The sequence below is a fragment of the Pelmatolapia mariae genome, linkage group LG10_11 (assembly GCF_036321145.2).
Source record: "Pelmatolapia mariae isolate MD_Pm_ZW linkage group LG10_11, Pm_UMD_F_2, whole genome shotgun sequence".
Lineage (NCBI taxonomy): Eukaryota > Metazoa > Chordata > Actinopteri > Cichliformes > Cichlidae > Pelmatolapia > Pelmatolapia mariae.
Window position 1 is genome coordinate 52349684 of NC_086236.1, and position 16769 is coordinate 52366452.

General features: G+C 39.0%; 2 protein-coding genes across 32 annotated transcripts in view; both read left to right on the top strand.

The window, feature by feature from the left end:
• The window catches only part of rims2a (regulating synaptic membrane exocytosis 2a), a 151950-nt gene extending 148987 nt beyond the window's left edge, over positions 1-2963 (top strand). For 30 of the 31 annotated variants that reach the window (XM_063485107.1, XM_063485116.1, XM_063485120.1 and 27 more), the window contains one exon: positions 345-2963. In XM_063485107.1, coding sequence (XP_063341177.1) covers positions 345-548 — 204 coding nt within the window. In that variant the 3' untranslated portion in view covers positions 549-2963. The remainder of the gene's footprint in view (positions 1-344) is intronic. The other variant, XM_063485131.1, reaches the window with a different exon arrangement.
• Positions 2964-10819: 7856 nt separating this feature from the next.
• LOC134635432 (dendritic cell-specific transmembrane protein) lies at positions 10820-12442 on the top strand. Its single transcript, XM_063484816.1, has 3 exons — positions 10820-11866; positions 11953-12285; positions 12383-12442. Exons 1-3 carry the CDS (start codon positions 10820-10822, stop codon positions 12440-12442), a joined length of 1440 nt encoding a protein of 479 aa, XP_063340886.1.
• The last annotated feature ends 4327 nt before the right edge of the window (positions 12443-16769 follow it).

Consider the following 16769-nt stretch of genomic DNA (forward strand, 5'->3'; position numbering starts at 1 on the left):
TTATTCCTTTAGACTGCAACAAAGTGTCACAATTAGCATTTCTCCTTGCAGTCTGCTGGCCTCAATTCCAGGACACACAGCTGATACTGTTCTGCACATCAGATTGGCTTTTTCATATAATGAGCTATATAAGCTGTATTGAGGTTGATCTGATTGTTGGGGTTTTCTCTGTATTATTGTAGGGTCTTTACCTTACAATATAAAGCACCTTGAGGCAATTGTTGTTGTGATTTGGCACTAAATAAATAAAACTGAACTGAATTTTGACTAAGACTGTTGACTTCATTTATCTTTCTAAACTTGTACCATCCTTTAATTAAAGTTTTTTTCGTTCTTCTTTGCAGGTCATCGTATGGGGTGACTATGGACGTATGGACCATAAATCATTCATGGGAGCAGTTCAGATACTGTTAGATGAGCTGGACCTGTCCAACATGGTGATTGGCTGGTACAAGCTCTTTCCTCCTTCCTCACTGGTGGACCCTACTCTGGCCCCACTGACAAGAAGAGCTTCCCAATCCTCACTGGACAGTTTCTCTCGATCATAGCAGCGTGTGGACTGATAGCGTTGTTGTAGCAGCCAGTGTTGCGATTACAGGTCACGCCCCCCCGGTTACACTGCATGCTTGATGTTGTGTCCTCTGAGCCTGTTTCTAGGGGTGCAAACGTGATCCTGTGTTTTGAGCAAAAACGTCACGCACACTGTGCACGTGGCGAAGCGTATCGCGAGCGCCTGGTAGCAGGGATTGCCAGGTGTTGTTGTTGTTGTTTGGAGGAAGCCGGAATGAACTCCTTAGCACGAGGAATCCGTCAATTCCAGGTTTTCATCCAATTCGAAGCCATGGGGGTCAACACTGGGAACCTCTGAATGAGTTCTACAGAAGCCCTTTTCGAATGAAAAATCTGTGTGTTGCTTGATTTTTTTTCCTGTTTCATTTTCATTTCTTTTATTTACTTTTTTCTTTAAATGTCGGTGTACTTGTATCTGAAGGGGGTGACAGTGTTTCTAACCAGATGCTTGGTCACGCCACGCCAACAGACCTAGCCGTGTAGATGGAGTTTTTGAGACCATCACTTTGGGTGAGGTGTGTCCCAGCTTGTAACCACACTCCCACAGACCCCAAAAAGAAAAACCCTGCATACTCTACATATATCTACCCGATCAACCCATACTGGTAAAGCACCGTAAAAAGATTAATCAAAGGCCACTTTAAAGTGGCTGCCCTCAACACCCCCTTCCCCCAAAAAATAAAGAAATACAGTAACAATCCAAACTCCATGAAAAGATGTACAATCTTACCATATTTCTTTCTCTGTTGATATATTGTATGAAAATTAAATGAGATTTTCCTTTTCCCTTTTTTTAGTTTCTTTGCATGGACACAAATTTAGCTGAATAAAAAAAGAAAGAAGAAAATTATTTTCTTGAGGCTGTAACTTGCAAAATAAAAGATGAAAAATAAACAGAATCAGCCATTTTCAACAATTTATATTATTTTTAAAGAAAATTTTCACTAGTGCATGGTTTTCAAGGGGAGTGAATGCAACATCGTGACTGAAAAAAAAGACATTGTTTATCATTCTTTAGACCATTCATGAATCTGCATTTTGCAGACATGCAGAAAAGGGGAACTTAAGAATTATTTAACAGAAAATGTTTATGTGACAAAAAGTGATAATGAAAATAAATGTAAATGATCTATTTCATTGTAAAAGGCTAATGCCTTATAAAGATAAACATAATGTGCAAATTGTACATGTTTCTCTTTTTCTTCCTTTCCCAGGGTACTTCTCATCGTACTATTCATTGCTACCATTGTTCAGTCCCCTGACTCGTCCAGATTTTAGGACTGTTGGTTACTTTACAGTACTGTATCGTTTCACTATGTTTGTTTTCTTCCTTCTTTTGGATTTGGATTTGTTTAACAAGCATGTTGAAAAGGGTCTTTTGCAACATGGCTTGGGCACACCTTACAGTAACTCAGCATGTTTTGATAAAGATGATATTTGGAATTTTTGCAATTTCTTGTACAGTGCATGTCAACTTCATTACTTTTCTCCCTCACCTTAAATTGAGCTCTATGGCAAATTAGTTCTTGGTCTTCCTGGGCCATTTATTGAAGTTTTAACAGAACATTCCACCCCACCCGAAAGTCACATTTTCTTTCAGGTTTTTGAGGAAAAAAAAGAAGAAAAAAAATACGACAAGGAAAATATTTTATATTTAATGGATGCTGGCGAAACAGTTGTGATTGCAAGTGTATTTTATTTCAGTATTGTTGACGAACATGCAAAAATAATCTGTACTGGTACAGCAAAGAGGTCTATACTGAATCAAGAGATGGCAAACATGCACGACATGCGTGTTGCCATGGTTCAATTTTACATCACTGTTTGTGAAGATGAGCTAATCACAAGTTGAAATAATAAGGGATATTGCCACAGAATTTTTTTTTCTTGTTTTAATGAAAATGAAATTACTTTACTATATTTTTGTTAGTTTTATTTAAAAGCCAAGACCAGTTTATTTTTTATTTTCTATTTTTAGTAATTAACAATACTTCTCGTGTCTGGGAAGTACATGAATCTTATAGTTGCAGTATGTCTGAATGAAACTGAATTGAGGCATTGTTCCTTTTCCACGTGAAGATAATGCATTTTAATGTCAGAGAAAAACCTTGTCGCTTTAACAAGCTACAGTATATATTTTCATTTTCATTGTACATACCTTTAGATGTCAGAATTTGAGTAAACAAGCTACCACAAATAGACTGATAGATTCTTTTGGAAGAGGAAAAATGCCTCATGATGACAAAGACATGTTATTTATCCTTTTGAATGCCTTTTCATTTTCTCTTTTTGGTGCAATGTGTTAATGCCAAGGCTATGTCTTGGTTAAGTATGGTTGAGTACAGAGATTTATGTAAGTTATTTTTCAAATTAAAAATAAAAAAAAAATGATATTACACTGATGTCAAGAGTTGAGTGATGATCAAATTAACGCACACTCACACACGCGCAAGTCAAATACTTTCTACATCATCTTTTACATCGATGTGAATAAATTGCTCGATCAGAAAAGTACCGGGTGCAGACACGGCCACGTTAGTCAGTCAGCACGAGCATACCCCTAACTCAATTATCTGGGGAAATCAGTTATAAACAATAAAAAAACTATTATACATTTAAAGAAATTTTTAAAAATCATTCCAACCTGTCATTAAGTTGTTTTATTTATAACTTAACCCTCTGTGGCAAACCAACTTTTTAGTGATTACGCTCTTCCTTTCAAATATTAACTTATTTTGTGACAAAACTTTTCTGTGTTCAGTAAAATGATGAGCAGCAGACGGTTTGACCTTTGACTTGGGGGTGGAGCAATTCTTTCAGATGCCAAATATGCATGTGACAGAGTGCTAGCTACTGCTAAGACTAAAATCATTTTTATGCATATTTTAATTGAAATAAGCATATTTAAAAAAATATGTTCATGTACATCGGAATCACTTTTTTAGTTGTTTATAGGCAGATTCTGATTTCATTTATTTACTAAAACAGCATTTTTTGGTCCGTTGCCTCAGGACAACATTGTGCAGTTAGGTCACTTCTCTTCAGGCAATAATGGTAAAGGAGTGGTTCTAAATTTTGGTCCTTAGGATGGCTTGTTTTACGTTTTTAGGTGTCTCCCCATTCCAAAACACCTTATTCAAGAGCTTGGAGAAGACATGTAAGGTACAAGGATGTAATGGTACTCCAAATGTCAAATGACAGAAATGTGATATCCACCTTTCATTTCTAAAGTTCCAAACAGTGTAATGAGACACATTCAGACACATAGAAACTAGGGGTGCAACAATACCGGTATCGATATTGAACCGTTCGATACAGTGCTTTCGGTTTGGTATGCATATGTATCGAACAATACAAAATTTTTTATTTATTTTATCAACTTTTTTTCTGACGATGCTGTCTGTGTTGAGCGCTCAGTGGATCTGCGTTCGACTACTCCGCCTAGGCTGCACTGTCAGTGCAGATCCACTGAGCGCAGCGCAAGCTAGCAAGACAGAAGCTAAGCTCGTTGCAACATGGCAACTGCCTCAACGCTACCCGAAATTGAACCTCCCCCACCCTCATTCAGATCTGGCATTTGGAACTATCTTGGTTTTAATGTGAAGCATGACCCTGATGGTAAACGCGTCATGGACAAAAGTAAAACAGTATGTCGGATGTGCCACACAATGCTCAATTGGTGGGAACTAGTGCGTTAGCGCAGTTAGCTTGTTAACGTGTTGACGTTGTCCAGCCCCACGCACGGGGCGATCCGCGGTAACTCGTTAATGGAGATTTGCCGCGTTATGGCGTTAATGTCATTTTAACGAGATTAACACTGACAGCACTAGTGGGAACACAACGAATATGACTGCACATTTACACCGACATCATCCTAGTGCAAAGACAAGTGGAAGCAGACAAAAACAACAAGCACGCATGCTACAAACTTTACCTGAGTCATTTAGACAGCCGTTAGCACATGATTCTCTTTATGGGGACCTGATATGTTTAATATGCTGCTGAGAATATAGCCCAGAAGAAGGGTATAGTATAGCTTTTATTTTGGAAAGAGCCATTTCTCTATAATAAACTCTCTTTTCCAAAGATGAGTGATTTCTCGATCAGATAGATTTTTTTTTTTTATTATTATTTTGTTGTTTCAGCAACATTAAATTTAAAAAGTGTACTTTTGAGTTAAAATATATATTTATAATTTTAATAAATGACAAATTAAGAAGGCATGAACATTTTTTTGTATCGAAAAAATATCAAACCGTGACACCAAAGTATCGAACCGAACCGAACCGTGAATTTTGTGTATCGTTGCACCCCTAATAGAAACCCATGCAATCACACATGCATGCTATTGCACATAAACCATGCATGAGCACAGACAAAGAAACACAAAAACACAGTTCTTTGTGATTTGTTGCCTGACGGTGGTTGTGGCTCACCACCTCCACAACCGCCCTGGAGTAATTCATACAAATCAACGACTGGTTGGAAGGTTGGGGGTTCAATCCCTGGCTGCTCCAGTCTGAAGATCCTCGGGCAAGATACTAAACCCAAGTTGCTCCCAGTGTGTTCATCAATGTGTGTGTGAATGTTAGACAGAAAGCACTTAGATGTAGAAAAGGAGTTTGTATGAATGTGTATGTGAAAGTGGCATGTTGTAGAAAGTGATTTGAGTGCTGTAGCAGAGTAGAAAAGCACTATCCATCCAGCCATCAAGTGGGATAGATTGGAGTCTTTGACAGGCCGATTTTGGCCCCTGGGCCCTATGTTTGACACCCTAGATTTAAAGGGTTTTGGGGGGGGGGGGGGGGGGGGGGGGGGGGGGGGGTAGCGTTGTTTTAAATCCTGACCTCTCTGGCAGCTTTTGCAGTCAGAATAGCCAAACACATTTTGTTTTTCCAAAAGCAGCTTTAAAAAAAATCTCTGTAGCCTCATCTTATTCATGTGAATCTTTTATCTGGGTTTATTCATTTCTATCTGTGTTATTTCAGTTATTGCATTAAAAAAATAAAAAAATAAACATACAGCACATGGAATAAAAATTAGAAAATAGACACATGAATCAACAATCTTCTTGTAGTGTGAGTGTGAATGTGAGAGAGAGAGACTGTCTGTGTATGTGTCTTTGTCACAAACATTTTCTAATCTCTATTCAGAATCTGTAAGCAAAGGAGTCTTTACACACTGCTCTTTTGACTTTGCATTTATTCAGTATTCTCGTTCATATGTGTAGTCAGATTATAGAGGTTGATGCCTCAAATCTGTTTTCTCTGCGTTGACTGCAGAATGTTCTTGATGGTGGAGCGGATGCTGGTCACAAACAGTTCATTTCCTTTCTTTGTGAAATGGACTCCGTCTGGTACAAAGATTGTGTTGTCGAAAAATTTCAAACAGGGATGTTCAATAATCACCCCTCCAAAGCAGTGGGTAGCCTTTCTCATGGTGTGGTTGACAATCTCCCTGTCCTTATTTATCTTCCATGGACTTCCATACCTCCACACTTGGCGCTGATTGATGCAGGAATAAGCAATCGTCATTGAGGGGAACTCTTTGTGCAGTTGCATCAATTCCGTCTTCATTATACCAGAAAGTTGCTGGGCAGACATGAGTCCTAAATCGTTGCCCCCCGCGTGGATAATCAATACGTCAGGCGGGCTCCATGTAGATAACTCTTCATAAAAACGTGGAAGGACGCCGCTCCAGCGCATCCCTCCTTTACCAAACCATTGGACTTTGGCATTAAGTCCCAAATTCTCTCCAAACTTCTGTCTTGCTCCGAACTCTCCTCTTTTGACGTAGCTTGAGCCAATGATCCAAATGTTTCTAACTTTCTGGTCTTCTGGCCTCTTTTTCTCCATCACTTTGCTTTCAGAGGATCTGGCATCATTCTGGAAACTCAAGGCCGTATCGTTCAATTTCTTGCCTTTGAGTCGGATCATCGTGATAGAGGCGCTTTTTGGGATGCTTGGTGGTGTCACAGCTGATTCATTCTTGTCTGTGTCTTTCTTCATCCTTTTTCTTTCTGAAGAGCAGGCCTCAGTGATGCTTCTGCAGTTGGTTGAAATCTGACTGAAATTTCTTTTCAGTACAAATTTCTCTCCACAGATTCTGCGCTTTTCCCTTGCTGGGGAGGAGCTGTCAGCACTTCTGCTGCAATTTTGTGCAGCATCATCCTGGATTCGCTTTCTCTTTAGTGGGAGCTTGACAGGGTTTAAACCCAGCTGATCTTTCTCAGACACTGGCGACAGGTTTTGGCGCTGCATTCTTGTAAAAAGATGCTACACCACTTGGCTGGATCCAATAAATACAGCAACGGTTTTCCTGAAGCTTGTCAGTGTATTCACGATGTTTCTTCCCCCAAAAATTTTCAAAATGTGATATTTAGACACTTAAACAACGAGCTCTGATTTTTGTTGTGCACTCACGAAGGAAGGGCAGTGAAATGACTGAAGCCTCTGCTCTATATGGGTAGTTCCGTCCCGTTGTGACATCATACACCTAGTAACTCTCAGCAGGCAGACTGCAGCTCTTTGATTTAACAGACAAACATTCTCCACAGTGAAGATGTTTTTATTTGAATTTTTTTGTTTTTGAAGTTTATGGGATGTTTTAGAGAGAATTTTTGCTTTCCCATCAAAACACAAATAAATTCATATGAATACGTTTAAAGTGCACTATACATGTAAACAGTGACTATTTACTCATATTGAGTTAACAGGCTTTTTTCCTCTCAAATATCAAGGTTACCATGTGATTATGGATGCTTATTTCATGTAATAACTAGACCATTTGTAAACAGGGAAACCTTCTGCAGTGGCAAGTACATACATTTGATTATATGTGACTGTGACAGAGTCTCATGTTGCAATGAATGAATCCCAGTCAGGGTGCAGATACAGGGAATCCGTTTAGATGTTAATAAAACCAGTGTTCCTGTGGGGAAAAAATCTAAGAATTCCACTCAGAGTTGATAATTGATGAGTGGGGAAATTTACAAAAGAATTTGGCAGGCTGTAAGTATGTGTTTAGCTATCTTAACGTGGGAGTTTATGGGATCTGACTCCCTTTTAGCCACTTCTGTCAGGGGGCTGGGTCTGTGACCCAGCATTTTGAGTTTATTTAGTATTTTTGATTGTTATATTGAAATTAGGGCTGGGCCATATTATACCGTTCACGGTAATACCGGTACAATGCTAGGCAACGATAAGAAAATGAAATATCGCGATAGAATATGGGTAAAACGCGCATGCGCAGTGCCTAAAAAGCACGGCAGTAACTGAGAATGAGAATGTGGAAAGCAGATTGTTGAGTGAAACGGATGAACCAGAATTAGTTTGTAAAAATGGTGAAACTTAACTGGTTTGGTGTTTGTCCGTCAGATACACAACAAAGCACATTTTTTTGTAGAACATGCAAGCGGGCCATCGTTATTGCCATATTTGTCGGACTAAAGTGCTCGTAAATCAGGGAGTAATCTGGGTCCTAAACTCCGTCCTTTAAGGTCCTGAAGTCAAATGAACATCACTGAGAGTTAAAAACTGTCTAAATTCTTCCATCTTTAATAAAACGATCAGCGTTGCTGCTTTACCAGGTGTAACTATGATGTTTAACATCCAGGCATCCATGAAAACAGAATTCATTACATTTAACGGAGTTATAAGTTAGTGGAAGTTAGCTCGCTAGTTTCGCTAGTTACCTAAGCATGATATAGCATGTTCTGACTGAGAGATTTCTGAAAAAAATCTAACGTACAGCTCTGCTATCACTTCCAACATAAATGAAGACAGGAAGCTACACAGCAGTGACGTTTGTAGGGTTACTGAAGTTGGGCTAGCTGGTATTTAATGATGTGCTACGTGATCGCTAGCGACACAGCTATGTTAGCATAACATAAACAGTGAAGCTGGAGGATGAACGCTAACACTTTTCCACTCGATAAACGTTAACGTGAAGGTTCCTGATGGTTAGAGACAAATGCAATCGCATGGCAGGATGCTGTAAACGGACCAAACTTCAGTCAAGATAACAACTGAGATAATCCATCCACAATACGAGGTTAGTCATTAATATACTGCAACAACATGGGAATAGAGCAGCTGTAATAGAATACAGCATTAACGAATCAATGGTACAGAAGTGGAGGAAGAAAGAAGAATGAGTTGAATAAAGTTTGATTTATCTGACTGCTTTGTTTTGCTTAATGTGCCTTATAGTCCCGTGCACCTTATGGTCCGAAAAATACATATTTGACTTTTTTATTTGGCACACTGCAGTTTAATGTAGCAACGCACCTCTTTTTAACTTCAGTGGATACATGGTTATGCTCAGGATATGTCAGCCCATTTCTACTGGAAATGCCTTTTGGTTAAACTTTCAGCAAGGAATTTGCATTTGCACTGTTAAATGTTTATATAGCTTTAATGCACATAAAAAAACCAGCTGCTTGTTTAAGTAAAATAAATGGATGGGGTTTTTTTTGCGCTAGTAAAGTTGTGGAGTTGTATTTTGTCTTGCAGAAATTATATCGTCAGTTATATCGTTATCGCAAATTTTCAAATATATATCGTGATATATATTTTTGGCCATATCGCCCTGCCCTAATTGAAATCATGTAAAGTTCTTGTGTTATTATTTTAGTTAAGGTTTACTTGAGTTTTGGTCTAGTTATGTTTTTTCTGTGTCTCCTTGTTTGTGTCTTTTGTGTGTCCTGTGTCTCCCCATGTATTTCATGTCTTCGTGTTGCATGTTCTATTTGTCAAGCTGGTGTTGTCTTGTCTACGTCGCTTTTCTCTTTCCTGTTTTATTGCAAAGAGTCTGGTGTTCCATGTTAAGTGTGTTTAGTTGTACTTCCCCTGTGGCGTTCAAGTTCATTTGTGTCAGCTGTTTTCCCCATTACCATCCTGTGTATTTAAGTCCTCTTTCTCATTAATTCATTGTCGGTTCATCTGTGTTCCTCCCTCCACTTCACGTCAGCTTTCTCATAATCCTGTTCAGGTCCATGTCCATGTTTCTTGTTTTCTTGCACCTGCTCAGATTTATGTTCATGTTTCTCTTGTCATAGTTTTCATAGTCATTCCTAGTTATTCCCAGTTTAGGTTTTAGTTTTACTTCTTGCACCTGTTCGGCTTGCTTTGTTTTTGTGTTCATGCTTTTTCAGCCAAATAAACGGCTCACTTTTTGTTTAAACTTCATTTCAGTCTCCCCTTTGTCTGCTTTTTGGGTCCACACCACAAACACACCAGCTGCTCTGTCGACAACTTACTTTGCTTAATGTTTCAATTCAACGGGTTTCTCCTTGACAGGGTTGTGCAAGTTTTTTTTCCAATTAAACATAAAAAAGGCATCTATTATTTCTACTATGAAGGAAAATACCACAAGATAGACTTTCTGAAGTATTATTTTCTTTGTCTGAAAAATCAAAGCCTGTTCTAAAGGTAATTAGCTAAATAAGCTCGCTAAGTATTCAGGTCACACTCACAAATCAGTGAAAATGTTTTCTTTTTATCACCTCTCTCTGAAACAAGCATTCAATGCTAGCCTCAGTGTGTGAATAAAGTACACAGAACTTAATGTGCTGACCAAGACAGTGCTGAAATTCTGATGTTAAGCATTACAACATTGAGGTTTTGCAGATCACATGACCACTAACCACTTAACGTTAAGTTGCCTGCCATTTTGGACATGTGACAAACATGATGACCATATAGGGTCAAATGAATACAGTCACACGGACCTTCTAATTCTATTGAATATTAGGATTCTCTGAAATCACCTATTCCTGTTAAAGGGTATTTTATCATTGTTTCTGCAATATGAATATGTTACCCTAAATACACAAAATTATTGGTATTCAATCTACTCATACATTCGTGCAATACCGCCTTGAAATTCTTAGTAAAGCATTAGATTTTTATGTGAAAAGGATATTTCAGTTCCATACACCACACAGTCATTATTCAGCCTCTGTTTACTTCTGCTTGTGGTTGAAAAATAGGGATGACTACAAAATGACTAATGACGAAGACAAGAGTCTTCCTGTTTATGTCGTATTTAAGGCGACTGCACTCTACATGAATCAGAAGAACTGCTGAGCTTTATACATCAGGCTACTACTTTGCCTTTCTGTTCAGCTCAAGTGTGTTTTTGGACACATTAGTTACTGAATATATTGTATTTGTTAATGATTTTCTTATAACCTGCCATTTCATTCCAATTTTGCTTTTGCTTTCCAACGTCTACTTTAATATCCAGGATGCTTTTCTCATGGATTACAGTAAAACAAAGCCTTAAGGATGTGGGTTTTCAAGCTGTGGATGTGTTCACCACTGGTAAAAGGGATGGATTCAGAAGAACAATCCTTCTCCTCCTCATCTGTAGCATCTCCAGCCTCCTGCTCAGCTCCTTGCTCCTCCTGTACCTCCTCTTCGCTCTGGACTATGAGCTAGCAGTGGCTGGGGGGATTGCCGCCTGCTTTGGGACACTGCTGACTGTTGCCCTCTTCCTATCAAAGAGAGTAAGGTGTTTAGGGACTCTTTTTGTTATATCCATTTTCATGAAAAAGAGTAGGAACTTGCTGTTAACTGCTGGAACCAGTTTAGTGGTTCTTAAGAACATCCGTAACACTCTGGAGAACCTCTCGCTGCTGGTCAGGAGTATGATTTGCAACCTGAAGGCAAAAAAAGCCTCCATCATTGCTCCATTTACTAACTATGTTCAGATGTTGAAGTGGATCGGAGACATGCTCAAAGGGGTTACAAACCTGGGAGTAGTGAGACTTGACTCCCAGCTCAACGTCTCTCCAAGACTGGAATCAGAAGAATTCAGGCAGAGGCTCGCAGGAGCAGAGCAGAAGCTCAACGAGACTGTTAAATATGCACAGGCCCTGATGAATACAGTGAGCTCAGTGACCGACAGGATGTTTCCTGCCATCAGCTTCCTCGTGCTCATGATGTTTATAGGATTGCACATAAAAAAATACTGCAGAGACATGAAATACAAAAATAGGTTTATCAGCAGCAAGTTTGTTCATTTTGATGAGAAGCAGAAGGCGGAAGGAAAATCCCACGTCCTTCCCCTCACGGCAGAGGAGGAGCAGCTGTACACCTTCATTCCCTCCGCCCGTCCCACAACAAGAGAAGGGAAAGCTATGGTGAAATTTGGAATTCCAGTTGTCTCCCACTTTGTAGCTTGGGTCATATTCATAACTGTGGACGCCTTGCTGTACTGTTTTGTTGACATTGTTACAACAAGGTTATCAGAGCTGGAGCCATTCCATGTCCCTTTGTTAATGAGCATCAAAGTAAGTACAGTGTAGTAAATATTTATTTATTTTTTAAATATTTTCCTCATCTCAACCACAAAAGACTCACTTGTTTATCCTTGCAGGGGATTGCAACTTTAATTGGAATGCCTCTTGGACAGGAAAATCATGAAAAAGACTTTTCCTACTCTGTGACTCTGTTTGAGAAGCAGTGCCTCCCCAAACCCAAGTTGTTGCTATATAGTTCTGTAATTCCACTGACTGCCATCCTGCTCACCCTGCTTGTTATGGCTCTGATGGCAACCAAAGTCTCCCAGCTAAGGTTGATGGTCTGTGAACAGTTCTTCCCCTCTGCTGCAGAGGAGAGAGTGGAGTACCTCCACGGCAAAATCCTGAGGAAAAGATTCAAAATGAGAAAGGAGAAAAATGACTGCAGCCTCAGGTCATTTATTACCAAGGTGCATGTTAACATATTGCTTGAGAATAACTATTGCCAGCCAAAAAAAAAAAAAGCCAAATCTCTAATTATGTACTTTTTCTGTTCTTCTTCATCAGCCATATTTCTGGTTCCCGCTACTGTTTCATCCCAAAGAGGATCCACAAAGTATCCTGTGAGGAAAATCTTCTCCACTCTCTACAGACACTCTAGTGATGGTAGTGCTAGTCTTTGGTCGGCTGGTCTCACTAGTCTGGTGCAGACTGACAGATCAACATGGATGGTCCATGGATCTCGCGGAGAGAAATATCAGCCTTATACTTTAGTCTGTCAATGAGAACTTCTGAACCAAAGTCTCTATTTTTGCCTCGTCCGGGTAAACACTACAGTATATTGCAAACATGTTACATCAGGGCACCTACACCAAGAGCACCTTCTACGTATGTCTGACATTCAACCGTGTTTGATAAAACATCATTATCTGGCACGATAAGAATGTATTGGTATCTTGCACCATGGCAGTGTGGAGATCCAACAATATTTATTTATTATAATAATTATATTATTGGTTTCCTTTTGTTTTTTATTAAGCTGCTAATTGGGAGAGGGAGACCATTCTACTTAAGCCCATTCTCTGCATAAAAAAGTAAACCTTTGTTATTCTTTTTCTTTTTTCTTTTTTTTCCCTGTCCTGTCCGGCACTGTAGCACTCAGAATTATTGTCTGAAGGCCAAGAAAAATGCCCAGCAGATTTGTTTTCCCAAGTGGATCATTACAGCTTTACCATACTGGTCCACTTGACTGATCTTTATTTATTTATTTATTTATGTATTTAAAGTTTTAAGTTATTACAGTTGGAACAGACACGACCGGGGGATAAGAAAGGGAAAGACGCAGACAGGAGAAGTTCAAGAAAAGGAGAGGGAAAGATTAACAGAGGGGAAGAGGGACAGTGAGAAAAGACACTACAAATCTGCTAAAAGAAGAAAACAAGCAAAACGACAACAACCTCCCCACCAGCTGAAGCGGCCCCCAGTTCCATCGATGCACCAGAGGCCCCCCGCACCAGGGTTGGGCCTCCGTGCATGCACCCGCCCACAACCTCGGTGACACACCAACCAGGACCCAAGCCCCAAAGGTCCAGCCAGAGCCCCAGCCTGGAGGCTTAGCACGCCCAGAACCCCAAGTCCACTCTAGACCCACCCAGAGTTCAGCTAGACTACCAGGTCAGTAACCTTCGACCGCCAGCACAGACCCTCCTCCAGCCCTGCTGCAGGCAACCACCAGGAAAACACCACCCAAGAGCCACAGATCCCCATTCAGTTCAGTACCACAGCCCCCAGGTTGAGTCCCCCAAGAATCCCCAGACACCCCAAGCCTGTACCTACCCCCACATCAAGCGCAATAATGAAGGCGGGAAGACTAATATGATCTTTCAGACGGTCTCTATAATGGTTAGAATTAGGATTATTTTTATTTTTCCAGTTCATGAGGACAGTTATCATGGCAATGCATAGGTTGGTGAGAACCATGTGGGCTGTATTCATCTATGTAGTGACATCATCCAAGATGCCCAACAAGCAGACTAGAGGGAAGTCTGGAATGTTACATTTCAGATACTTTGATAAGTCTTCACATATCCAGCACCAAAACCTCTGAACTGGTGGGCAGAACCAAACAGCGTGGATGTAACTGTCAGGTTTATTGCCTTGACAGTGTGAGCAGTTGTTAGAAGATGTAAAGCCCATCTTGAATATCCGTTGACCTGTATAGTGCACTCTATGTAGTATTTTGTATTGTATTAATTGTAGACTGGAACAGACGTTTTGGTCTAAGATGACTGATAAATCCACTTCCCATTTTGCAAAGGGATATTGATTCATCTATTTTGGAGAGTGTCCAGTATATTTTAGACAGTAATTTGGGGTTTTAAGATTAAGAAATTGTACCACACTTGATGGTGTTTGTAATTCAACTTGATTAGGCTTACATTTTTTTTTATTATAAATTTAATTTGTTGATATTCTAAAAATCCTTTCTTGTTAATCCCACACTGTACAACTAGTCTGTCAAATGGAATAAAGTCCTCCTTCTAATATATGTTCCAAGGATTTAATTCCTTTACGACTCCAATCTGGGAGGTTAATCATATTATTTTTTTGTAGTATGTCAGTTTTGTTCCAGATAGGTGTACATTTGCATGGGATTAATGAAGACTCAGTCATTTTTAGAAACTCCCATTGTGCTGTCAGAGAAGAGCTGATGTTGACTCTTTTAAAACATACATGTAGGTTGGTCTTTGAGCTGATAAATGGTAGGTCCGAAATCTCTATATTATTGCTATATTATTGCATAGTGCCTGCTCTACATCTAGCCAGGGTGCATCTAAGAGTGATGTTTTAACCATCCCCAGTGTTGGTAAGGGTACTTTTAAAATTTATTCCACTACAGATTACAGAATACATGCCCCAAAATGTAGTTTGTAACGTATTTCGTTAAGTTACTCTGAATACTTTGATTACTTACTATATTGTCATGCTTTTTACAACTACATGAATGTACTTTTGCTGTGTGATTTATTAATATTACTGAAGGCTACTCGCCATACCAATACCACCTAGATTTTTAAATCCTAATATAAAATCAGTGCCTAGGGTGGACATATAGAAAACTTTCAATGTATGTTATTTCAAAATACATCATAATTGTTCTTAGTTACCAATACTTAAATATATATGAAAATAAAGGAGTAACAAGTCAGGTTTTTTTGAGGTAAGGTAAGTATACTACTACTATATACTATACTTAGTTCAGAAACTTTTGTTGGTTTAGCAGAAAAACAAACAATACCTATCCACTGAGTACCTCGTAAGTGTGAATATACATTTTGCGCCACGAGCCGTATTTTGGAGAGGCTTAACCTTGCCCAACTTCTTGGTACTTTAGGAGACACACATTATTAACATTATGACTGTAAGTCATTTTACGTACCGGAAGATAGAAAAGGATATTTAAGTAATAGAAAGTTCATCATGCACATCTTGCTAGTTTACCGCTTGTTGATTATTTTCAGTAAAGCTGGAATACCTCCAAAACTTCTGAATAAACCAGTACAACAACATCTGACTTTTTCTCTAGCACCATCTTATGATTGTACTGTAAGTGAAATGACATGGGTACAGGTGTTAGCCACATAAGGTATTAATTCTCTTGATGGTTTAATACCTAATGTGGATTATATGCAGTAGTTTGGGTTAGTGCTAATTAGTCTTTTTTTTTCAGCACACTTAACAAAGACAGTACATAATGCACATTATACTTGCTGAACATTAGCATATAAGCATCATCACTGTGAGTATTCAGCAGGCTGACCTCAGTGCTGGTATGACTGTAGGCACAACTGTGCTTCTGTGAACCATTTCTCCGCAATTGTTTTATTTTATATTTAACACTTATCAGAATAAATATGTACTCTGACTTTGTGCCCCAGTTCTCACCTGTAATCCACCACCTACTGTGTCATTATTATTCAGAAAACTAGAGCAGTATACTACGATTTATGGCATCACATGACAGCTCAGTCTACTAATTGATGATTGTGGTAACCGTGGAGCAATTAAAGACCATAAGCTAAGCGGTATTACCTTGATTCATCAGAGCTGCAATGAGCTCTCAGCAATAGGAAATACATACCTATTACTTACCTATTACATCATGTTCATTATATAACATGACAGAGGAAGAATTTTATTATGAATCAACCCCAAACTATCAGTTGTGATGGTTGCAGTCATTCCTGATATGAATAAACACCTAATTATGTTTGTTACATAAAATATCAAATAAAGAAACCACAGTTATAACCTCACAGGCTTCTGCATTTTACCTCTGTGCAGAATGTAGAACAGCGATATTTGCTTACATAATCTAAGACAGATGTCCTTTGCATGTGCAGTGAGCAGCACTGTCCTCTTCCTACTTATGCACTGTCACTGTTCATTAGCATCATGCAGGTGCTGTTTCTTCACTCAGCATAGGGACAGGTCACAGCCTACTGACTTTATAATGCAGACTGTGACAGGTGAGAAATGCAGTGATGTGTGAATAGGGAAAGGTAAAAACTGCTATTAATGTGTATTCCTCAGGGTAAATACTAAATACAGGTAAATACTATTAGTTTATTACTGTCTTATTGGTATATACACAGTTTTGAGAAATCCCTTAGGGTGTGTTTGTTCATTATGCATTAATATTTTGCAAAAAAAAAAAAAAAACTTCCTTTATTTAACAGCTTATGACAGATGTTTTAAGTAGTAGAAATCCTATACTATACACTACATGCTCAGTATATTTACTATCATTCCGTGTACTTAAATAATTAGTGGTACACACACGCTACTTAGTAGTATGCTCAAATCATATCACTCAGCTGCAGTTGGCGTCACCACTGGCTCAGCCTTGTAGGATTGAGGAAAGTCATGATTAATATATTTACTTAATATATAA